Source organism: Odocoileus virginianus, chromosome 5 (genome assembly GCF_023699985.2).
Source record: "Odocoileus virginianus isolate 20LAN1187 ecotype Illinois chromosome 5, Ovbor_1.2, whole genome shotgun sequence".
Classification (NCBI taxonomy): Eukaryota; Metazoa; Chordata; class Mammalia; order Artiodactyla; family Cervidae; genus Odocoileus; species Odocoileus virginianus.
Genome location: NC_069678.1, coordinates 65,803,527 through 65,829,328, shown reverse-complemented (window position 1 = coordinate 65,829,328; position 25,802 = coordinate 65,803,527). Strand labels below are relative to the sequence as shown.

Below are 25,802 nucleotides of genomic sequence, written 5' to 3'. Positions count from 1 at the left end.
GGAAAGAGTTTTTGAATTTTAGAAGAAAAAAAGAACCTAATTAACGTGGGGGTTTTTTGTTTTGTTTTGCGTGAATCGTAAGCCTTCATTGCCTTTTAGAAAAAGTTAGAAAAATTCTGTCAGAGAAATCTTTAACTTTGCATGAATGATTATTTGTAAATTCAGGGAAGTTGTTAACGGTTCTGGAAGATGAGGTTCAACTTTTAAAAATGTGTGGCTGATAAACCATGGGGTTGTAGTGAGTTTTGGAAAGTAATGTATTGCATGCTTAGCAGGGCAAAACGTCTTTCTCTGTTTATCTTAGAAGCTTTGGCTTTTCAGGTACTTTGAAGGAAAAGGCAAGCCTCTCTTCTGGAACTCTACACAACAGTTTTAAAGGAGAGAGACTGTTTCACAGGTGGACTGACAGCTGTTTTATACATTTGAAAGGAAGAAGGGAGAGTGTTTTTCTTGACTTTTCTTGAATTCTGTTTAATATATGGTCAGTAGCAAATAGGATATTGAGACTAGCCAAGTGCACATTTCTTCTTGTTACCACAACAACCCCTGTGGAGGGTGTGTGTGGAAGATTGCTGACTTGCTAACTCTCTGCTGGAGTCTGGCCTCTTGAACAGGTCTTTGACACCAATCCTGTGGAAACCAACGGCAGCAGCTTGTCTTGGAGACAGTAACTGGCAGCCTCTAACTAAAATATATCCATTTTTCCTTCCCTCTGAGCAGTGTAGACACCTAATTCTGTAGGGAAGTGAATGGAAAATAATAGAGGCTCTTTCCCATCTTTGGCTTAAACTCCCATCCAGCTATTTCCCAAGGCTTTAGGCCTTCTAATCAAATCTGGCCTGGAAATCTGATGTAAGAATCTGCTTAGATGCTCAGCTCAGCAACATGATTCAATTTAGGAATATATGCATATAAGAAAAATCTGCACACAAGTGACTTCAGGTCAAAAAACTAGAGAAGGAAAACCTTGGGAAATGTGAGTAATAAAGTTAGTCTTGGTAAGAACTATAGTAAATGGCATTGTCACTTCTGAACCCCAATTTTATCTTCACTGCTTTGTACATTAAAATCTAAATCATATTAACAAGATCTTCCTATTAAGTAACCTCCAAAATGAGAGGTATTCGAGATGTACATATAAGTGAATCCTTATTGACGTAATTTATATATCTAAGAGGATTTCACTAAAACTGGCAAGGTAACATTTCTGCAAATAAAACACAGCAAATGCAAGGCTGGGCTCTGTGCCAGGAAGAATATGGATAGCAGAGAGCATGACAGGAGCCTCCTTTGCACAGAGACAATCCCATTTCAAGGCAGCCTCCTAGCACTTGCAAAATAAATGATTGGAGTGGTTATTTCCAATAAGGGGTTTATCCTTCCTAACAATGGGTCATTTATATGATTGCAGTAAACTAGTTTCTGTACTTCACCTGTGTTTTCTATACTGTTCTCTCCACTATCCTTTCTTCCTTCCCTTCACCCTTCATCCTTCATCCCTGTTCTCTTTCAAGGGTCTCAGTATCTTTGTGAACTCTGGACAAGGATTTACTTTTGTAACTTGGGACCAGGGGAGGGAGTTGGAAATGTTTTTTACCCCCAGACTGCCCTTTGAGGAACATCTGTTTCTTTGTGTGTGTGTTTAAATTTATGCCTGTTGGAGAGAAAGTTACCAGAAGCCTCTCTGTAACTGTAACTCTTCTACTGTATTTTTCTCAGTCCGGTTTCCAAAGGCTGTAGTTGGAGCCTTGCTTTGTAGAGTTTCCCCCGCCTCTCCACCCCACCCCCCTCCCGCGGGGGAGGGAGCGGGAGCTGGCGGAGATAGGAGAGAAAGCAGGAGCGGATGTGAAGGGCTTTGGTGCTGAACTTGGATCCAGCCCTTGCCTAGAGGGCGCAAACAATCGTCCCATATCCAAAAGTCTTACGAAGGGCGCCAAAAGTTACTTAAGATAATATTGCTAACCGCAGAAAGCTGGAAATCGCGGGCACATCCACTGCTGCAACAAAAGAAGTTTTTAAAGTAGAAATATCAGCATTAAATTACTTTTCCCCATTAAAAAAAAAACACACAACAAAAACCAGGGCGACGTGCCAGTGCTTTTTTAAAAAACCCTTTTCCTTTTTCTTGAGATTCAATTAAAAGTCAGAATCTTTGCTGTTTTGGGAAGTGGCAGATGTGAGGTCTATCTTTTAATACACCAAAAGAAAGATTTTAATCTTCTCTGGAAGAGAGCTTCCCAAGAGTACACACTCGGAACAATAACTTCTCACTGTGCCTCAGTTACATGTTGGAACTGTCAGCCAGAAACTTCTATCGAGGAAACTTGGAGCGCGTTGAAGTTATAGATCCCAGCAAGGGTTCTCGTGGCCAGGAATGTTGTCTCTGTAACTCGGCTTGCCTTTTAGGACGTTTTTCTCCTACTGAAATCTAAGAGGAAGCAAGGGAAAAAAGCAGTTGTGTCGTTTGGGAAAACGGGGCTCTTTCATTAAGGTTTTAAGTCATTATTTCCCCTCACCCCTTAATAAATAACCTGAGAGATTTCCAAGGATATTTAGAAGCGGGGGTGTGTGAAAATGGTCTCCTGAGAAGCCAGGAATTATTTTGGCTATTAAGTAACTGGAGAAAAAGCATAAAATCACGTTAGAAAGATGCAAATTATTTGAGGACTTCATTTTCTTTTCTCCAGGAGCATATTTCTTGCCCCTAACTTTAAAAAAAAAGAGAGTGGGGTGGGGGAAGAGTGAATGAGAGTGGCCTTAACATGTCATCTCATCCACACATGCAGAGTGGGCATTCCTACAGGAATTTCCTCTTTTCAGAGGCTCTCTAGATGGGCAACCTCCACCAAGGTGCACATTCCCCTGTGTGCTAGAGCCTTTCATCGTCATATAGTCGTCCTCCCTTTTGGAATTTTGAGGATTAGAAAACACAGAAGGCTGCAAACTAGAGTGAGGGAGATGAGAAGAGATGGCATGGAGGTTTGGAGGAAGGAGGTATACCTTTTTTCCCCCCCTTTCCCAGCAGTGAGGAGAGCCTAGAGAGAAAATATGAGGTTTAAAAAAAAAAAAAAAAACTGGAAAAGCAGGCTTATTGGCAACTTGCCAAACCCTAAAAACCACCCCCCTTTTCTGCCAAAACAATACTTTAGCAAACCTAAAATAATTGCAGGAAGCTCTTTTCCATTTTAAGAACTATTACCTGGGGGAGGGAAAAAGAGGGGATTCTTAAAAGGCACCCTTCCAGAGGTGTCCCGGGAACAGGGACGGTAATGACAGGCCTGTGTCCAGTTCTGGGCACGCGTTTGTGGACGAGAATATCTCCCTTCCCTGAGGGGACATCCCTTTCACGTTTTTTTTTTCCCTCCTAAAAAGAAAAAGATGTCACAGCTAAACCACTGTTGTTTCTGAACGTGATAGAACTTTTTCTATGGCGTCTGTGTTCAAACCCACTAGTTTCACAGTCCTGGGAGGGAGAGTGCTCGTTAATCTCCGCCTCCCTTTCTCCAGACAACCCCCCCACCCCAGCCCCCAAATCCGGTGCATCTTCCTTGTGAAAATTTCCCCCACCGTCCCCGGTTCTGGAGGCCATAGGACTGAAGCTGCACAAAGTTTGTAGGATTTTGTGCATAACTACCTCTGCCGACGATCCATTCCCACAAAAAGCTTCGTTGGAGAGATTACAATGCTTTGAGCCGTACCGCATTTCAGAAGGGAAAAAAAGTTACCTAGGAGGTCTGATTCTTTTAAATTTGCATACATGCAAATCTGCAGCCCCCCTCCCCCCACCCCGCTCGGCTTTCTCCGCGGTTCTCTGCGTGCCCACGCAGTGAATCGAGGGGTGCAGGGCAACCTGGCAAAGTTGCCCAAGTCCTGCACCGAGGTCCGCGAAGGTCTGCGGCGGGGGTTGGGGGATGGGGACGAGGAAAAGTAGTTTTGTTTGCTTAAGCACATCCTGTGGCAGCCTATAGCTGCCCGGGAGTAGACTGTAACTGCTCCTCACTGCGTTACCCAGTAATGCGCTGAGCGGGGACGGAGGGGGGGGCGAGGGGGGTGCCGAGCGAGCCAGCGAGCCAGGGAGCGAGAGAGGGAGCGAGCGAGGAGCGAGCGCGAGCGGCCGCGGAGGCTCGGGACCCGGCTGGCCGCGCGGCGCCGCAGCCGCCCCCTCCCCCACGCCCCCCCTCCACACCGGCGGCGGCGCGAGCGGGCGGCGGCCGTGCGGTGCGGTGCAGAGCGGAGGCGGAGGCGGGCGCGCGGGCAGCTCGCGGGCACCCGGCCGGCGGGCGCGGGAGCGGGAAAGGGTGCGCTATGCCTTTAACGCCCGCGTACAGTAGACATGTATAGTGGAGTGTAGGGAAACTCTAGGCGGGGTTAAAGTTCAGCTCATGGAGCGGCAATAGCGCTGGCTGGCTGCAGTTGAGCCGAGTTGGAAATGTGAACGCAAGAAGCAGGCTTGATTTTTTTTTTCTCCCCCCTTCTCTCTCTCTCCTCCTCTCTCCCTCTTTCTCCTTTCTCACCCGCACTCACGCACACCTCCAAACCGCACACACCAGACGCACACGCACACCCCACCGCCCGGCAGTGATGTATTCTCCGCTCTGTCTCACCCAGGTAAGCAGCTGTTTGGATGCGGAGGGGGGGGTCGGGATGGCGGGGGCAGACCTGGGGCCGGGCCGGGGGTGCCGGGGACCCCGCGCTAGCAGGGCCCGGGGCATGTGTCCCGGGGTGTGCCCATATCTGCGCGTGTTTCTGTGTGTGTGTGTGTATGTGTGCGCGCGTGTGCTCGTTGGGGGGGGGGGGGGCGGAGAAATACAGCTTTAAGAAAGTAACTTTGTTTCCATGCGGGTGCATTCCTCCTGCACGGCCATTTGTGTGGGCACATGGCTAATGGCGCCCTCTTATTAATGCGTTAATTAATATCGGGGCGATTGACTGCGGAACGGTGGTGTTTTCGGACGCCCCGCACGTGTTTCGGCAGGGTTGCAGCCCATGTCACGCTGAAATCTGGACTCAGCGTTTCTGCAGGCGCGAGGCCGGTTTCTGTAGTTCCGCGGCGCCCGGGGAGGGGGCCGCCGACGGAGCCCCCCGCACGCTCCGCACACTCGGGGCCGCTGCACCCCCGGCTGCGGGAGAACTCGGGTCCCCGCGCCCGCGGCCCGCCCGCGGAGACCGCGCCGCCGCAGCCGCCCCAAACTCTTACTTTTGTTTATTCTTTGTCAGCCTTTGGGGTCCGGCCGCGGGAAGGACGCGGGCCAGCGCCCCGGGCCCCGGCCGGGACAGCGCCCCTCGGACCCGGGCGGGCGGCGGCGAGCCGGCCCCGGGGATCCGCGGAGCGGGACTGCGGGGCTGCGGGGCCGCGCGTCCCCCCGCGTCGGCCGGGTGGAGCCTGCGTCCTCGCCGCCTGTCGCCCGTTGGCTTTCTCGAGCGAAAGTTTCCGTGCCGGGACGAGCCCACGCTGCGCAGGACGGCGAGCAGCCGAGGCCGCGGGCCGCGGGCCGGGGCGCGCCGGGCGGAGTTGGGCTCCCAGCCGCGAGCCCGAGCGGCGGCCCGGCCGGACGCGTCTCCCCCCGCTGCGGCAACGCGACTCGGGCCGCTCAGCGCTCAGGACTGGGGCAACTTTTCCCCTCCGACTTAACTCGGAGCGTGGGGCTCTCTCGCCCCAGCTCCTCTCCTTTCCATGTCCTCCCTTTCCATCCCTCCCCTGTCTGCACCACCCCCAGGCAAAATATTGCTACTTCAAGGCTCCAAATCTGGTCCCTTTTGAATATATTATTTATTTATTTATTTTGACCAAAAGGCATGAAGTCAAAGTGATTTTGCGCCTTTTTTTTTTTTTTTTTGGAAGAAAACTGTGAGCCTTCATACTGTTTTGGTACATTGTGATCTGACCATTAATCATGTACGTGAAGTTTGTATGCTTCATGTAAAATGTTTATTCACCACTCCCTACAAAAACCTGCTACCACTTCTTGCTTTCATTTAGCAAGAGATAACGGTTTATCCGGAATACTTTCTGGAAGACTAAAAAGTATCCATAGTTTCTTCTCTCCTCTCTGTAGATTCTGGATTTCCCACACGACATCCCTCCTTATTGCAATATCTAACAGTCATCTACCGGCTATTTGATCTCAGAAGACTCTTAAATATATCTTTTATGTTGAAATGGTCTGTTTGGGATTTAGGCCTAACATTAATAATGGATAGCAGTTGCTTTCAGTTATTGTAAAAGTTTTTTATTTTTCCCTAACAAACTTCCAAAGTTACTATTTTAGTAACTTGTGGAAGTATGGAATGAAACTTTTCCAACCACTTTTGGCAAGGTTCACAATTGCATATGGATAAGATGCAAAGTGTAAGATAATTTGAATGAGTTATGACTACAGTGAAAATGCTGAGATTCAAAGGCTGAAGTTCTAGCTGGCAAAAGTTTGCAACACATAGAACTGGTAGATAATACCAGTGGTGCTGCTGTAGTGAGGAAGGACCTTAGCAGACACATTAGCGACTTCTCTAGTGAGCTCTCAATAGATAAATTTATATTTTGGCATGGTGCATATATGAGGATACCAGTGTATGCATATAGGCCCAGGGCATAGTCAGGTATTTAACGAAGTTAAAGGATTCTCACAGCTCATGAGCCATTATCACATTAAGAAAGTTTTTTTTTTTTTTTTTTTAAACCTATTTGGCCCTGTGATGGATACATTCAGTAGGCCTTCTTCTGGAAATACCACTAAGAGAAATGCTTACTTAGTGTAACAGTCTGTAAAGAAAATGTACACTAAATAGTGAATGAGGGTCATATATTTTATGAATTCTTCTTTTAAAAAATTGATTCACAATGTATTTAACTTGCCAGAATATTTATAAAGCTTTAGAGCCAGTTTTAAAAACAAAAAAGTAGTTTATTGGTCATTAAAGAAAGTCCAGTAAAGCATAGTGATAAAAAGACTCTAAATGAAAGAATAGACTCCATATGCGTGAATCCAATTTTTAAAAGCTTTGTTAAGAAAATGCCAAACATCATATTTTAATCCAAGTGGGCACATCTTAACCAAATCATGTACCTGGTCATAGAATGATAACAGTAGAAATTATAGGTGAATCTTTCAAAGAAGTAGTTCCAGAAATATCAGCATTCTGTGGTTCTGAAACTTGGCTTACTTGCAAACAGATGAACATTGAAGATGCTGATTCAAAGTCCTGTCGCTTTTGAAACAGGTTTTCAGGTTTGTTTTTATTGCTGGCCTGTAACTTTCTCACCGAGTACATCCGTAAAATATTCTTTTTGTTTTCTCTTGACTATTTTGAAATATTCCACAGCTTATAGCGATATGTGCAACAACATGATTTATAAGGGCATACTGTTTTTTTCTTTAAAAACTAATTTATGCTATGCCTGGACATTTCCTACAAGTGAATGATAGCCTTTAGTTTTGATATTCTGGAATATTTCTAATTGTGCGTTGAGAAAGCACTTTCATTGTGCATGTGACTGAGTCATACAAAATACAAAATATTGTGCACTTTTATTGGCACATTCTTAAAACCTTTGGGGAATAATAACTTGTAAATACTTTTGATGCAAAATTGGGACTTAGATTATTCTTAATGATTAGTTGACATAGTTGACCTCATTTAAGGATTTTTATGATGAGATATGTGGGCATTTGCTTGGCAGGTAAACAAAATCTTTTTGAACACGAATGAACGCAGTTCGCAGTTCTCTGAGAAGCATATTGGGGTATCTTTGAACACTTAAATGTAGCATTAGAAGATTTATTTTAAATGTTTATCATTATTAAAGTGCTTTAATAAGACTAGGTTTGGACATAAATATGAATGTTTGGAGCTAAGTTATTCTTTGCATTTTAAAATGGGGCTGAGACTTTAAAATGAAATCCTCCTTTTGGTGAAAGCTCACTTTGTAGTTAAGGTAGACTCCGGGCTTTCTTTGCATAATTCCAGAGAGCCTTGGTCCCCCGCATGTCCTGTGTATATAAAAAAGTCAGTCAATGTGAAGGACTGTTTCAAACCATAAATTTATGTATTTTAGAGCATTTCAAGGATGAACTCAGAATTTAGTAATGTTTAAATGCTTTGCGGTTTGGTGTATACCTTAATAGATAAACTGTAACTTGAAAAATACGCCCCCCCCACCCCATTTCTTTCTTTCAAACTATAGTAGTAGGAAAGATACCCAAACACCAGAAATTTTAAAGTGCAAATGGTGTATAGGAAAGAATAATATAATTCTTGAATTTTTCTCTGTTTTCTCTCTACTTAAAGAATGTACATGCATTATAAAGGCTGACTTCTTCGCTTTTGGATTCTTTTATTGAAAAAGAGCAGTTTTCAAACCTAAACTTGAAATACAAAGCCTGAAATTTGTTGAGAGAGGAAAAAAATTAAATGTCGATTATTGAAATGATTTATTGTGTATTAATATAAACTTACGTAAAAAGCAGCCATATGTAGTGTTTAAATGATTGACTGTAATTTATAATATTTTAACAGGCTTGATTTTGTTAAAATATTCACCAATTTTAAGCACTCAATTTATATTTTAACATTTAAAAATTAATAATTGGTTTGATAGTATTAATATTTTGGACATTATAGTTACTTGTGCCTCCAAAGTATATATTTAGATGGATATTACAAACTTAAATAATGCATTTTATATTTGTCCTCCACCCTTTAAAAAATCATCAAATATCTCTTTAGCTTCCTTATCCTCATTTATTTGAAAGTAAATAATTTATCTTTTGGTGGGGGTTGTGCAGTGGAGAGAAGTTATGTAAGATTAGTGTGGGTTGGTTAATCAAAAGTTAGATGTACTCAGAAAGCTTTGTGGAGGTTACTGTTTAATTTTCCTTTAATTTTATATTTCTGTTTCCTAAGAAAATATCAAGTAAAAGAATCGAGTATTTTCAGTAAAAGAGTAAGAACATTTTAAATGTTTTAGATTCAATTTTATTTTCAAATTACTTGAATTTTAAGAGGCAAGCATGAGGGTTTTCCTGTAGTCTCATAAGCATTGAATATACCAGGTTTTCTGTTTCTCTATGAGAACAAAAAACCTGAAATACTATTTTCAAAATTTAAATAAGTACTCTGTTTTTTAGGGGTGATTATTACTGAAGGTATTTCACAATCACATCAGTAAATTGAATGTATTTAGTTGCAACCGTGTTGTCACAGTGACACATTCTGTTTACTATCTGGCTTGAACGCTTTTGTTTTTTTTTACCCCCTTTTTCCCTTTTTGTTTCATTTCCATAATATCAGCAATTATGTCTTGGACATAGATCTTTTATTCTAGTCCGACAAATATAAAATCCATTTCTTCTTTTATATATGGACCTGCCAAATTTTTCTAAGTTTTTGAGTAAAAAAAAATGGTATGTAACTGTAATACTTAAAAAGGAATTAAAATGTTACAAAAATGACTAAGAAGCAGATCAGAGTCTATATGCACTACTTTTAGAGGGAAAGTCTTTGTTTCCATTGAGCGTGGAGATGATTTTTGCTCCTAGACTTCCATAAACACTGACTGGCATCTAAATGTTTAGGATTTGCCAATCTGGCTGCGGAGCCCTGGCTGCTCTACAAGCAGTGAGGTCAAGGCTGGAGCAAAATTAGATATGCCTTCCTTGAAATAGGGTTAAGATTATATGTTGTTAGAAGCATTTCGATAAACTTCACTGGCTGTCTAAAGGCTTTGGGATGTAGGCCCGACAATAGAACCTGGTACAATTCCGTGAACATAACAAACCATTTTTTACTTTTTAACAGTTTTTTTCTTTGAGATTGTGAGACACGATACTGATAGTATTCCCCCCCCCGCCCCCCGACTTCCCATAGCAATCCCATGTATGATTTTGGTAATGCTTGAATCAAATTTCAAGTAAAATAAGGATTATATATACATATTTTAAAGGTGAGCATCTAAAGAAATGTTGTTTCCTTTTGTTTTCATTTTAGTTATATTTTTGTCTTGATTCATTTTCCCAGGATGAATTTCATCCTTTCATCGAAGCACTTCTGCCCCACGTCCGAGCCTTCGCCTACACGTGGTTCAACCTGCAGGCCCGAAAACGAAAATACTTCAAAAAACATGAAAAGCGTATGTCAAAAGAAGAAGAGAGAGCTGTGAAGGATGAGTTGCTAAGTGAAAAACCAGAGGTCAAACAGAAGTGGGCATCTCGACTGCTGGCCAAGTTGCGGAAAGATATCCGACCTGAGTACCGAGAGGATTTTGTTCTTACAGTCACAGGGAAAAAGCCTCCATGTTGTGTTCTTTCCAACCCAGACCAGAAAGGCAAGATGCGAAGAATTGACTGCCTCCGCCAGGCAGATAAAGTCTGGAGGTTGGACCTTGTTATGGTGATTTTATTTAAAGGTATTCCGCTCGAAAGTACTGATGGCGAGCGCCTTGTAAAGTCCCCGCAGTGCTCTAATCCAGGGCTCTGTGTCCAGCCCCATCACATAGGGGTTTCTGTTAAGGAACTCGATTTATATTTGGCATACTTTGTGCATGCAGCAGGTAAGTGCGATGGTGAGAAGTCGGTCCACTTTCTCGCGTGTGCGTCTTTCCCGATGACCTCTGCGTGTGCTGGGCCATTCTTGAGCCCCCTGTGGCAGGCCACGTCTATATGGACAGCGCGGTGTCCAAGGTAGCTCAATATCAGAGTAGCCAGAAACTGCAGAGTTTGAGGTTCCACCTTCATTCAGGTGGAAAAGCATAGCTTTGAGAGCATTCTTGTTAAGTTCAATTCTCTTGGCAAGCAGTGTTATCAAAGGTGTTGGTAGTCAATTATGAGATATTGTTTAAATCACGTTTTTTTGATGAGGGGGTGCAAGAAACCTCAAAAACTCTTGTAAGAAAGAGTCTATTTTAACTGGCAGATGATCTAGTTAAAAAGCATTTAGTTTGATAGTGAGGCAATATTTTTAGTTGCTTTTCTTCTGGGAGTGTTTTTAACCTTCTGGAGCCTCTTGAGCCCCCTTCTAATTAAGAAGAGGTTGGAGGTAAGATTGCTATCAAATTGCTGATTATTTATGAAGAAAAAAGAATCACACTAACACAAACTTACTAACTTTGTATTAGGAATACTTGGTGTTGTTTAAGATCACTAAGGGAAAAAAAAACAATCCAACTCTTTAAGCAATTGATGGAAAGGTTAATCTTAAAAGTAACCAAACCTGTGTAGTGCATGAACAAATTGAGAAATCGATATTGAAAATTGATTTAGTGAGTTGCTTTGATTCATAATAACATTATTGTTCCAATGCTGTTTTCAAGACATGCTTTTCCTGTGTCTATTACAGCAGGTAGAGTAGCATTCGGGATCAAACTATTGAGGACTGGATAAAATAATGCATTTTTACTTCGTTCCTCTTGTCTTTAGACAAAAGGCTCATTGTGTTAATGTGAAAGCTCAGGTCTTGTGAAACTTGTTGACTTTTTATATGTACATATCGGTCTTGCTAGATTACCTTCATGGCAGTTACTTGAGCCAGATGGAAGAACGAAGGTTGTGGAATCCTTCCAGTAGGTTGTTTTGGGGTGCATGTATGTATGTATTTTTTCCCAAAGGGCAGAGAAGATGATACCTGTAAAAGGGAACACTCCATTGTTTTGCAAAACATTTTTAATTCTAAAAATGCGAGCAATTTTTTAAAGAAGTCATCTGATAGCCTATTCTCTATTATTTTTCTCAATATATGTTTTAGAAAGAGAACTTTTGTTATCCATCTGTCCTTACATAAGAAACTGGAGAAATTTACTTTGCAAGCATGTCACATCATCATTTGCATTCTGTTGGCAGGGGATAGATGAGTATTTTAGAGGATGTGATCTGTAAGTGTTTCAAATATTTGGGTTTTTGAAAATGTATACTTAATTATAAGAGGCGCCTGTTGCTTTAGCCAGTTATGGGTAGCAAAAACGAAAAGGCAACATCTCTCAAATGACCTCTAAACAGGAGCAAGTGGCCCTTTATTAACTCTCGGTTAACTCTATTGTTGTTACTTTGTCTATTGAAAAAGCAGAGTTAAAAATTTTTATTTATATATATATGTAGAGATTCTGCTAGGGCAAGGTGCAAAAAAGGTGTGGCTATTAGAGGTGCTTTGGGAGCACACTCTTCAAAAATTGTGTGTTTAATCTCCTATATTTGGAGAAGTAAATAACTTATAAATGATAATAAATGCTCTAACGGACCAACTTAGGAAATTGCAGGTGCTATCGAGTGATGCCCATCACGGTGTGTGCTTCCTTCCAAGGTAACATCACAACGGAATACCTGTTCTGCGCTTATTGGTGTGAGCAGCGTCCCTTCTAGGTTTTACGTGTAAACGTTTCCTTTAGATGCACAGAGATGCAGCCCTTCTCGCTCTCGCCGTTTCACGTTGGATTCTCTTTCACTGTTGACGGGGTTTGCCCGCTTTATGGCTCCAGATCCTTGAGCCAACACAGTTGCTGGCGGTTTCAAGGACTGGAAGGTTGATGTTGGTAAAATGGCAGGTAGAAGGTTGCTTAGGAAGAGTGAGCATCCTTATTGCTAATGAAAGATTTATTGCCAGCACCGTGGATCAGACTACCTTTCGGTTCGGTTTCCCTGCGCCTCCCAGAATCCCTCGGTCGCCTGAATGCCGGCCAAGCGCAGGCCATTGGCTCTCTCTGCGCAGCCGCGGCGCCTCTGCGCGCACCGGCAAGGGTCCGAGGGATGCTCACGGCCTTTTGTCTGAAAATATCTCCAATTTGATTTCAGAGATTTAAAGGCCTGTTATTTGTGGAAGGGAAGCTGCCAGTACAAATAGGAGGTAGATCGGTCAACTCGCATACAACTGATTTGACAAGCATCTGTTATAATACTGAAGATTTGTAAACACTAAACAATGTTTTTACCTCCTTAAAAGTTTTGAGAACTTGCCAGTATTGGCAGGAGGCAGAGACTCTGAAACGTGCTTCAAGAAACATGCCAAAACCATTGTGGCCTTTTCACCTATAGTCTCCCCCCCTCCTTTCTTTTAAATGTATTTTTTTTTTTCTCCCCAAATGCCATTTCCCTCTTTGATTACCACAAGATCTTTTTTTTTTTTCCCCCTTCTAAAAATGCATACAATAATTATTGCTTCATGCTTTGGCCTATTCTTTGGAAGGAAGTTGAAATCTTAGAACACACATGTAAATACTGGAAGCTAATGCAGAATCAGTTGTTTTTTAAAAGTGTAGGAGATGATTTTTTTAAGTTATTGAGACGCAAAATACAATACATAAGCTGCATTCCTTTTTTTCCCCCTCTATATCAAGGGGCATTAGAACTGTGAATTTTGTGGCGGATACACAGTAACAAGTGTAATGTAATCGGAGTGATTCCAGAAGCCTGAGAATTTCATCTCGTTAAAAGTACAAAAGAGTAAAACCATTTTATGCCCAGAATTTGGTCTCTTCTTGAGTCGTCCTTGCCGTGTATCTCATGACAACTTGGAGATGTTATGGTATGGTGACAAATGGCTTTCTTTGTGGGCGTGTAACAGTAAAGCTAATTTATGACTAGTCTTTACCAGATGATCTGTATCAGAATCTACAATATACCCGGCACGTGGCAAGGTCACAATTTAAGTTGTTAAGGTCATAACCTTAGCCACCAGGCATTTGACCTTTTAGATAAAGTTAACCTTTGTTCATTAGTAGGCACTCAACCGAGAACTTTCTGGAGAGTTTTTTTTTTTTTCTTAAACTGCTTCTGTATAACTTCTGGTAATGTAATCAGATTCTAGAAAGATCCTCAGTTGAGTTAGTTAAATTTTGTAAGGGGTTAGATTTTTTAAGGACTCATCTCTTATATAGAGATAGGTTGCTGTATCTAGGCCATAAAATGACAGTGTCACAATTTACTTTTTATAGTTATTACCTGCTGGGGGATAGAATGAAAGCTGAGGCAGCTGTGGAGATGTTTAAAAACTAAAGTTAAACAAATAGAATTATGTTTAATTCAGCAAAGGCCTTTGCTAAGTTTTGAGTGGCTTTAGGCCCCAAAGTGATTAATCACAATGAGCATCTTCAGTTTTTAGCAGATGAGGAACTTTCTAAGATTGGACGTATTTTTAGTTGCCTTAACATTCACTTTGAAAGACAAATACATGACAGAATTTGTCAGGTAGTTGCTGAAATTGTTAATTAGCCAGTGACAGAGCAAATTGAACTTGTCCTAGTGGTAGCAGGAGTACTTGTTAGTTTCACGGTAGAAAGTGACCTTATTTGCACAGTAGTGTGTTCAGTACATTAGTTACTGATTGCTTTCATGCTCCCATCGTTGCTACCTTAACTTAGCATTGCTTGGACCAGGAATAATCTAGGTTTGCTCACTTACTCGAAGAGTTGCAGTGCCTGGGACGCTTGGTACCTGTCCTGGAAACCTGCCGGCAGGGTTACTGGTGACCACATTACCTGTACTATATTGTTCACTTAATTATGCCGTCCTGAGTGCTCATTCAAATTATTTCTGTTACTGTTAGTTTCTCCCTGATAGGCCACATATTATTCCATTTCAACAAAGAGAGGCTCCCATTCAGGTGCACGGTAGTTGTATTTTGGCTTCGTGACTGCCATTCCTTCATGTAGTAATAGAGGAAGCCGTGATATGCAGATAGAGCAGATGGTCATGTTGACAGACTGAGAATTCACTTCCTACTGCTTCAGAGCAGGTGGAAGATGAGGAGTGTCTGTGTAGGGGCGTGTGTGTGCTTCGTGTGCGTGTGTGTGCACACCCAGGCTGCACACAAAGTGCTGGCTGGGGGGGGGGGGGGGCGGGGTGGAAATGCTTTCTTTTTCTAAAGAGTGGGTACCTGAAAGACAGTGTAATCATCTGTGGGAGGTTGTCAGTGCGTACCGAGTAGTATTAGTCATTATAAAAAAAATTTTAATGGATAATGTTGGATTGTTACAGTTTATAATTTTATGCCAAATTAATTGTGATAGTTTTTAAATTTTAGGTAACTTACTATGTCTGTGGCAGGATTGTGTATCTAAAATATAGTTAATATGTCCTGTTAGCAGATGCTTGTGTGTATGTATGTTTACATTCAAATCTAAGACTATACATTATAGTACCTTAATAAACTGCCTAGTAGAAATAGTTATGTGGTTAGTTTCTTTGATTGATAATAATAAACTGTATTTGGAAAAAGAATGGGGTAAGATTATATACAGTGATATTTAATGTTAGTACCACTCTATTTCATATTGTAACCCTAACCTTAAACCAAAGGTGGATTTTGTGGCTGATTGATGTACTGTTACTTACTGGTATATGCACAAGCTTTTAGGAGATGTCATCTTTTTACTTATCTTTTCATTCCTTAAGGGAGTTAGCACAATCAACAAACTTGAGATTAAATATGGCTTTTGTATCCTTGAGTGTTTTCTACATAACTTGAAGATTGTAGCAATATCCTCTATTTATAATGCAGTAACAATATTCTTTATCCTAGAATGTGGTGAGAAAGAAGTTGAAAGGCAGAGATAGTAGAAGGAATAGGGGAAAAGCGTTGCTCTGGAGTAAAACAGAGGTCAGCTCATTTATGGCTCAGAGGTTTGAGTGTTGGTAAGAAATTTCCCAACGCTGCTGGCTTGGATTTGCCTTCTCTGCTTTTCCACCCAGTGATGGATAGCATTAATTTAAACCTATTTAGGGCTAGTGTGGGAGAAACCACAGCCTTTGTTGTGGTCACTGCTGTACACAGTAGGACTGGGTGTTTTACTTGGTTAAGGCCTCAAGCTGCTTCCAGAGGATGCAGAACAGTCTGTCGGTTTTTTAAAACTTGCACAGAAGCAGCAACAATTCTAATTGCTCACAAATGTTAATATAGATTATTAAAAACAATTTTGAGGTTAGAATAGAAGGAAAAACATAAAATACAGATTGCGTTCAGTGAATGTGCTAAACAGCAATTTGTTGTCATTCAGCAATTATTTTCCCGTGGTCATTTAGAGGTTAGATCTTGCTTTTAAACATGAAATTGTAAATCCTTGGGAGGTGAGGTCAGGGGAAGGAAGAAGTCAGGTGGAGGAGGAAGAGAATGAATGAACTGGCATGCTTTGTTAAGAGAAACATAAAACTGTGAACTTAATTGCAAATGGAGATGTTCTAAAAAGTGTTTTGGTTTAAGTAATGACTGTAAAAGGATCCCAGGCAGTAAGACATCAGGTGGAGAATTTTATAATCCATCTCACCATCAGTTTTTGCATTGTATGTTCTAGACTGAGAGACTGTGGGGGCTTTTGGAATTTCTTTTCAGGTTTTTAGAAAGAAAAGTTTTGCAGAAATTCTCTGTAGCATTTAGGGGTCCAGTTAAGGACACTGTGGCCTGCATGAACTTGGAAAGCAGGCTATTGAGATAATCATTATTACCATTTTGCTTTTCAAGGGGGAAACTTACAATGTTGTCAACATTTTGGCCATTTCCCACCAAGGCAACTGTTAGAAGTGATTGATCCAAACTTAGAATTTATTAGAATTCTCTAGCTGCTGTTAAGATAGAAATGGCTTTTTTCCTAGGCATTTCCCAAAATATTAGAAATCAATACTTCTTGTTTTGCTATGACAATTCCACAGAGTAAAAGTATATTTTACCTAACAGGATTAGTCTTCTTACTAATATTCTAGTGAAATAAACATGGCCTTTGAGCCAAAGGAATACGTCCACAAATGACAAATTGCGGCAGGTTTGGAGCAGAGGATATTTTTGCTGTTTTGTTTCTAAGAGATACTAAATGAGATAAGATTGAGAGAAATAAGTTCATTTGTGTTATACATTTTAGCAAGTGTTGTTCTGTGAGATATTGCTAATCTCAACCTGAGAAATGGTTAGGATGATCGTAATAACTGGAGATTGAAGTGGTATAGCTTTCATGTTTTTTGAGAGCTTTAAACTTATTTGTCTTCATATCTTTCACATATTTTTCTAGTGGTAAGTATTTTGGACCTTGATAGATTGAGAGTAGAGAGAAGGAGGGGCTCCCCTGGTGGCTCAGATGGTAAAGAATCCACCTGCAGTGTGGGAGACCTGGGTTCGATCCCTGAGTTGGGAAGATCCCCTGGAGGAGGGCTTGGCAACCCACTCCAGTATTCTTGCCTGGAGAATCCCCATGGACAGAGGAGCCTGGTGGGCTACAGTCCATGGGGTCGCCAAGAGTTGGACACAACTTAGCGAGAAAGCACAGCACAGCGCAGCACAGAGAAGGAGAGGGGTGGAAGAAAGGAAGGAGGCAAGCAGGCAGCCGGGCAAATATTAATAATACGTTTTATTCAGTGTCTGTTTTGCAGCAAGTGCAGTACTAAATTTTGGCGTTCATTGTAGCTTTCTTTTTTAAAAACTTCATTGGCGTATTGTAAATAAGTAATGCACTGTCCGTTTGTACAGGTGAGAATCAAGTCTCAGAGGTGCTTAGTGACTTGTGCAGAGCAAGATTAAACCCAGGCCTCCTGATCCTGTGTCCTATGCTCTTAAAAATAAAATTCAGATCCGTCTGATATCCCTCTTTACATCCTGTTGTCTGGATTTAAAGAGGGATTGGATGTCACTTAAATGGTATTGCACACCTACCTTAAATCAAAGGGGCAATAAAAAGTCAAAATCCAAACCCTTCCCACGGAGATATTTTACAGTGAAGTTCGGGTTTTGTCCGCAGGATGAAGCCACACTTGGTTAGAAGAGGGAGAGATGGTCTCATGCTTGTTAGTGTTGGGGTCAAAAATCTGGAATGACTTGTTCTTTCTTGTTTTTAGAATGTAGAAGTTTAGTGAATAGAAGCATTATAACACAGGTTTAAGAATTTTTTTGTGTGTGTAAGATAAAGTTAGATGAATTGATTTTAGATGCTTTGGGAATTAAAGCAACCATTATTTTAAAAATCGTAATTGCATGTAATGTTTTACTGGATAGATTTTTGTACATTTTAAAATATGCACAAGATATGTATTTTTAAGTTTCATTAGATTTAAATGTTTTAAATTTACTTTGTTCCCAAAAGATCTTTTGTATAGTTATTTTAAAAAAAGCAAAAAATGGAATTTTATTAGTTTAAAAAGTAGATTTTTAAGTTTAAAGACAAAAGAGGAAAATTGAAAATAGGAACGTTTCATTTTAATGCCCTTAAGTAACTGATATATTTACTGATTAACTTATTTAATGCCTTTATTTTCATTTTCTTCAAACTTTAGCAGGATTAGTTCTTAATGACTTAAGTGTAAAAGTTCAGAGCGTCACTCAACATGAATTTTATGATTGTAAATAGAAAAAAGGTAATAATTATAATTTATACTACATCTATTCATTGTATATATGAATCTTTCTAGTATTTATTTTAAAAAATAAGCTGTTGAATTGAACTTACATAGAATAAAATAGAAATGTGACTTTCTTTTTAAGTTTCATTTTTTTAGAAATGCTAATAAATTTAAAAGTTAGGGTGTGGAGTATGTCATCCCAGAAAGGGAAAACTGAGGTATGTGTTAAAAGTGATTCAATTGGAAACAAAAGAAGATTGCAATAAAAACATAGGACTCACACCCCACTGTCCTCCATCAGGTTCCATACTGCCTACCTTTGATGTCTCTGGTGAGAGTTTCTGGTGGGACCAATAGCCTGTGAGTTTCCAAACAAAAACTGTTTTCAGAGCATATATATGCATGTAAATATTTTAATGACTATTTTTGAAAAGCTCTATGGGTTATAAAAGCAAGATGAAATAAAAGTGGCAATAAAACATATTTTAAAAATGAATAATATTTAGCAGTTTTGTCGGTATTTCTGTGTAGCATCTGCCATTGTCAGGCTGTTGTCTCTGTTGCTATGGTTTGGGTGATTTTATTTCCTTTTGTAATTTTGCCAGCCAGTGATTGGCTAGTGCAACATGTTCATGCTGTTGGAGAAGGTGTGTCTGTGGTGAGTCATATAGCTTTATCTGATTGGTAGTTTTTGGTAGGGAAAGGTATTTGTCAGTGGATAAATAGGAACTGTGGTGCTACAACATCAATATTCGTTTAATTTTCAAAATTTGGGACCTATTACTTAGTATGGGAAACTCAGAACTGTCTCTTCTGTGTTACATCCCTACCTTTTTCCTCTTCCCCTACTGGAAGTGTTTAGAATTCTGTGTATTTTAATTTTGAAGAGAAGAGTGATTTAAGTTCCTACATAAAGTGAATGTTGTATGTATGGGATCCCATCATTGTCACTTTCAAATATTCCATTGCCTTTCACAGGAGCTGACATCACAAGTCCTTAGGTTGACAAATTCTCATCAACTTTTGTGAAAATTTTGGCTGCAAAAGGAGTAAAGTCAAAAGAGGGCCATAGACAGATGGATTTCAGTGTTGAGATGACATCAAGCCCTTCTTGTGGCATTTTTAAACATTCCAAATGAATGAGGAATGGAGATGCTTAAAGAGCTTACTGTAGAATGAGTAATTAAGATACTGTGCATCTGCATGTAAACCTTCAGCAGAGCTGTATGGGCTCAGATATAATAGCAGATTAAGAATGAAAATAGTAAACATCTTTTATGTTGAGTATAATTAATAGATATTAGATATTAAAAGTGTTGTTGATGGAAAACAGGTATACCTGAGAGTATATTTTTAGCATTAAGTAATTGAAAGTTTAAGATAAGTGGGTTATGGACACTTAAGATGAAGCAAGGATTCGGGGTAAGGATTTGGCAGAAGCTTGTCTGCATCTCTGTAGAACTATGGCAGAATTTTTGCATGGATGACTTGTATATAAAAATTACCGAGTTACAAAAGTTTCTGATTGATTTATTTAGTTGGCTTTTTCTCCCCTTCTTTTAAATGGTGGAGGTTCTCTTTGGGAAAGTAGTTTCAAGTAACTTCTGAGAATGAAGTCTTTGTAACTTGATGCTGTTCAACAGCGTAACTATTGTTGTCTGTTCCTGTCAGGGAAAGATAGTCATTGCAATACTTTTATTGTATGGCCTCTTAATATGTGACAAGGACTTTTATCAAGAATTCTCTTTTCTTTTAAATGTACTTTTAAAGTCCCTTACCCTTCTGACCCAATCAAAGATGACAGTGGTTTTTAAGAAGATTCAAATGAATTTTTATTATTTTTTTCGGCTTATTTACTGTACAGACAAAAGTCTTATTTTTTTTAAAAAAAAGAACTCTGATATTATGTGTTTTAGATTTTCTGTAAAATAAAATAGGAATAGAAATTAACAGAAAAGTGCCATCTCATTGGGCCCAGGATGTGTATAGTTCTTGGAGAATGAGGGTATTGCAGCCTGAAATGTTAGCATTGAAAAACTAATTGTTCTGAAGGTATTTGCCCCTCATCTCAGAAAAGATGGCAAACATGCAAAATGGATAAATGTAATCCTTTGTACTTTTACCACCTACATTTTTAAACTACAGTGAGTCTGATTTCTCTAGAAAGGTCAGAGGTTTCAGACAGAAAGCTTTGTGATTCTTCAAAGAGAGACATTTTCAATTTTGCTATCTAAAGACTGATTATGCATAGCTTTTAACTTTATTTGCAGTTGAGCCTCGGAGGTGCTGTACTGGGGTGGGTGATGCTGAGTAAGTGAGGCCAGGTCATGAGACAGCAGAACTGGAGGCAGACAGATAGTTGGGAGAGGAGCATAGATGCACGTTCAGAGAGCCGCATGTTTGGCCCTTTATTACTGACACCTTTTAAAAAGTGTGAACAGAGCAGCTGAAACAGTGTGTTTTGCTTTGTGCTGGAGCATTCTGTGACAGACTCTTTACACACTTTGGGCACTTGAAGGAGTTTACATAGCTGGGTGCCATTTCTTAGGGTTGGCTTTGTTGGTTTTCTAAATTGTGGATATGGGTTTCTTGGGTTTTATGTGGGTTGCTTTGTTTCTGCTTTGTTTTCCTTTAGGACTTCTCCAAGTTTTGGAGAATTTTTCATGTTGGGTGGTGGGGGCGAGTGGAGATGGTAGATGCCTTTTGTTGTGGTTTGCTCCTGTTATTCAGGAAACTGAGGTTCAGAGAGTGTTCTTAGCTCACTCAGTGTCAGGCCAATGGTAAGTGGCAGAGCCAGGATGAAAGCCAGACCCACTAGACTAGTGTTGTTAATTTCTATGGTATTTAAGTTGGTTCTTATACATTATTTTATTAGCTCTTCATGTAAATCTTTCCTTTTAGATAGGGGAGCTTTTATAAATGCCTTAATGCTGCTGAGAAACAGAGAGGCTGAGAAACGTGTCCATGGTGCATGGTTAGGAAGTGGTTAGGGCTGGTTACCAGGTCTGACCTTTCTACGGCCTGTTTTTATCTCCCACGTGTTCCCGAGTATATCATTCTCCCTAAGGGCTGCTTTGGAATTTATGTTGCTGCTGCTGCTAAGTTGCTTCTGTCATGTCCAACTCTGTGCGACCCCATAGACCACAGCCCACCAGGCTCCGCTGCCCCTAGGATTCTCCAGGCAAGAACACTGGAGTGGGTTGCCATTTCCTTCTCTGTTGGAATTTATAGATGGGCTTAAAATTGTTCTCTGGAAGTACATTATAGTGCTGAAAGCTATTGTTTTCTCTGAAGTTAAAATTAAAAAATTTTTTTTTTATTTTTGGCTGTGCTGGATCTTCATTGCTGTGCGGGTTTTTCTCTTGTTCCATATAGTGGAGGCTACTGTCTAGTTTCAGAGCGCAGGCTTCTCTTGTTGCCGAGCACCAGCTCTGGGATTCCTGGGGTTCAGTAGTTGCAGCTTCCGGGCTCCAGAGCGCAGGCTCAAGAATCGTGGTACGTGGGCTTAGTTGCCCTATGGCATGTGGGATCTTCTTGAACCAGGGATCGAACCAGTGTCCTCTGCATTTGTAGACAGCTTCCTTACCACTGAGCCACCAGGGAAGCCCTTCTCTGAAGTTTAAAAAGTGGTGAGCAAGTAGTCTTTGTCCTGGTTTGTTAATAGAGTCAGAATTTTATACTTTGAAGGAAGCTTAGAGGAAACTTTCATTTTGCAAGTCAGTGCATCCCAGGAGCTCTGGAGATAGAAAATTTTTGTGTAAATTGAGGAGCAGTTGTGGTCTGTTGTTACCATTTGCATCAAGGTGAATGCCCTTGGTTGGTGTCGTCATAGACGATGTATTTTGGTTGCCTCTGCTGACAGTTTCAACCTTGTCGTTGACAACTCAGTTCAGCAAACATCTTTTGAATGCTCACTACTTATTAGGCACTGTGCTAGGTGCCAAAGATAAGGAAAAACTAGGAGATGAGTTGATGCCATCTTAGATGAAAATTTCCTCAGAAACTAAGATTTTTAAGATTGAAAATGTTTTAAAATTAGGATTCTCCCAACTAATAGCCCATACGAAGTTTTAAACATTTGCACAACCAGTCACTGATACCGCCTTTTCCCTGTACAATTGGTCTACGTCGAGGAATTCTGTCATCTGATGACATCACTAGTTAAGTGTTAAATTTTTTGTTTTCTTATGTCAGAAATATCTACATAAATGGAAGGCAAATAGAAGTTGTCAGAACAGGGCACAGGTGGTTTCTATTATTTAATAGTTCACTGTAGCTTGTCTTGAGAGAAATCTGGTATATAAAAAACCTTTTGCTTCTTTCTTTATGGCCCTCCTTTGAGGAATGCTGAGGTATAAAACAGTTATAGGGAAACTAAACAGCAGGAGAAATGAGGGCATGACAAGCAAAAAGGAAGGGGAGGCCTTGGGAGCAAGCGTGGTGCATTCACTTGGCAGCTGCAGGTAGGTCCTAAAACACAGCCAAGGCCCAGTAGCACAGCCATTTCATTCTGTTTTGCTCCGTCTCCAAAGAAAGTAAGTAATCTTGGGACTTTGACATGGAGGTGAGTTTTAAGTTGTCCGAGGTCTCAAACTGCTCTGCCTTTCTTTCTCTTGTGAAAAGAAAACAGGCAAGTGTTAAGGGGTCCTGTGTGTGTGTGTGTGTGTGTGTGTGTGTGTGTGTGAGTGTGGTAATGGGGCAGCTGTGAGGGTCTTTTGGGAAAATGTGTACAGATGGTGATAGAGAGGAGAGGAACTATTGCATGTCTGATAAGTGAAGTACAAACAGCAACACCAGCAACAATCTGGTGGTCCCAAAGATTGGAAATTTTTTGTTCTCTGTTATATCTGCTTGTTGTTTAACCTGAAAATGAAATCTATTTCTGCAGCCGTTCATACAGGTGCTTTTCTTTGTATAGTGCACAGAACAAATGATTTGTTCTGTAATTATTTTCAAAAGGCACATGAGAATGGCATGGGATTATCATAGAAATTCATTCTGAACACTGTAAATAAAAATGGTTGGGATTAGTCACAGTGACACGGGGAACATCGTGGAACTCAAGACAGATTTCTTTGTTTGACGGTCAGGGTGAAAAGTGAGGCAAACTCGGTAGAGTTCATGGAATGTTAGCAGTTCATTTCCTCCAGGGAAAATCATGTTGACGTCAGATGAAACAAGCCACTTGGATACAAATATCAGAATTTACTTGATGAGTTTAGGAATATTTGATGTTTCCTTTAAGAGTGTCTTATCTCCAAATAATAAAAGTTTTGACACCTTTGAAAATTTTTCCATTTTTGCTACTAATCTTTAGAATCTCCCCGTCTCTCTCCTCTTTCCTTGCCCACACTTTACTTACTTGTAATCCTGGATGGCATTTTTTCAGATCTGGCTTTAATTCTGTTTTCTTGGGTCTCCCGTTTTTTTTCATGAAATATGAATAAAACTGAACACGTTAATGATAAACAATGCTCATTAATGCTATATATTTTAAATTATATGTATTCAGGAGAATTATGAGTCTATATTTGTGAGTCAATATAATACTCTTCGCTATTTTTTTTTTCTTTGCTATTGTTTAATCACTTACTTAGAGGAAAATTGTTTCAAGGGATTCTCCTGGTCTAAGTCCGACATCTGGAAAAAGGATTGCTCATCTTTAAATTTGGAATGAGTCCCCAGTCGTAGATTCCCACCAGGGTGATGTTTCAGTAAACTCTGATGTCTTAGCCTTGGATTCTTGAGCTTTTGGAGTCAGGGGCTGAACTCTGAGAAAGGAATTCAGGACTTAAGGAACTTAGTGTTATGGAGTGACTTGTGCTTCTGACAAGGCCCCTTTCAAAATGCTGTGCATTATTGAAGGTTCTTATTTGTTATCAAAACAATAAATGCAGTGTTTAAATAAGGACAGGGTGTATTGAGACAAATGTGGGATAATTAACCCAAGTAAGTTACCTTTCTGGATTGAGTGAACCAGTGAACATGACTAACCTTGAAGCTGGAGAGAGCACATGCAAAGACATAAATGAGAATTTTAGTGCACAGAACATATAGGGGCAACCTGTTTCTCTGCCAAGTCTTTACCCACTATACACACACACACACACACACACACACACACACACACACACGTACGTGCACATATATACACATATACACGTGAGTTCATTCTTGCTTAATTGTGTCTGACTCTTTGCAACCCTATGGGCTGTAGCTTGCCAGACTCCTTTCTCCCTGGGGTTTTCCAGAGAAGAACACTGGAATGGGTTGCCAATTCAGAATAAATAAATTATAATCCTGACAATAAAGCTTTGGTGATATTGGACTTATTTATAAAAATTATATAGGCTATTTGTTTTTCTGTCTGAGATCTTGGTGTTCTCTTTTACCACAACTGTTTACCTAGAAAAAATGATTTGGAGGTGATAGAGTAGTATAACCATTGCTCCACTGTGTATGTGAAGAAATCTGTTTCTATGTTATAGCAATAGCGATTTATCAAGTACCTACTGTGTGCTAGCTACTCTGATAGGAGAGGGAGAAAGGATTTTAATTTCATGGTGTTAAATTTGTGAAGAGCACAATCTTGATTAAAAAGGGAACCCTCTCCTCAGGATGAGCACACATATTTTCTGGTTTTGAATCACATACAGTCCTGTTCTACAGGGAAAGTGTCTGTCAATCACAGCCTTATCTCTAGTGAGCATTTGCAGGTTTGTTTGTCTATCCTTGCTGAGTAGGATAGATTTTGGCATGGTTAATTCTCTTAAGTTGGGAGAGGCCAAGGGCAGTAGTGGTAGAAAAGGTAAAGATCCAAATTAAGGAGCTGGGTCCAATTATATACGATGAACTCACACATCCCCCCGCTCCTATCCAATACTTTACTCTCATTAAAACTCGTAGACCAATTTCATTAGCTCCAAAATGCACCAGCATATGTAAATCTTCTTTGTTTAATTGGAGACCTATTGATTGTAGGTAACATAAGCCTCTCTAAGGGAAACAGAACCCAACTGAAGATAAGAGTTTCTTCCCCCTAACACATACAGCATTCACAGTTTTATTTCTCTAGGCATGTTCATTATCAAAACCATTCCACTGCAGACTTTACCAGAAAGTGTTTCTGTCTGGCCCTGTTTTCATATCTAAAAGCTCCTACTGGTTTCAGCAAAGGATAATGGAAGGATTTTGATGGAATATGCATTTCTTTTTTTTTTTAACTGAAACTTTAATAATAGAAAAACTTATAAAATCATATGAAAAATAATTTGCTTTAAAGAGACTGAGAATAAGTCTTCTTTTGTGTTTTCATAGACTGCTAAAAGGGACCGAATTTTGACTGTCTTCTTTGGTGAGAAACACCAGCAGTATTCCAATGAGGAATGGAAACTAGAATGTGCTTTTCCCCTTAACATTCTAATTGGATCTCAAAGTTGCAGAGAGGATAGCGTACCAACCTGCACTTTGCAATGTGATATAAAGTATGGGATTTTCCCAGTG

The 25,802-nt window shown here is 40.3% G+C and overlaps 1 protein-coding gene across 5 annotated transcripts in view; it reads left to right on the top strand.

The window, feature by feature from the left end:
- NFIA (nuclear factor I A) overlaps positions 1 to 25,802 on the top strand; it is a 395,870-nt gene that overhangs the window by 729 nt on the left and 369,339 nt on the right. For 4 of the 5 annotated variants that reach the window (XM_070468074.1, XM_070468072.1, XM_020891549.2 and 1 more), the window contains exons 1-2: positions 4,489 to 4,608; positions 10,015 to 10,546. In XM_070468074.1, the coding sequence (XP_070324175.1) occupies positions 4,582 to 4,608; positions 10,015 to 10,546 (559 nt within the window). In that variant the 5' untranslated portion in view covers positions 4,489 to 4,581. Of the gene's footprint in view, positions 1 to 4,488; positions 4,609 to 10,014; positions 10,547 to 25,802 lie in introns of those variants that run through there. The other variant, XM_070468073.1, reaches the window with a different exon arrangement.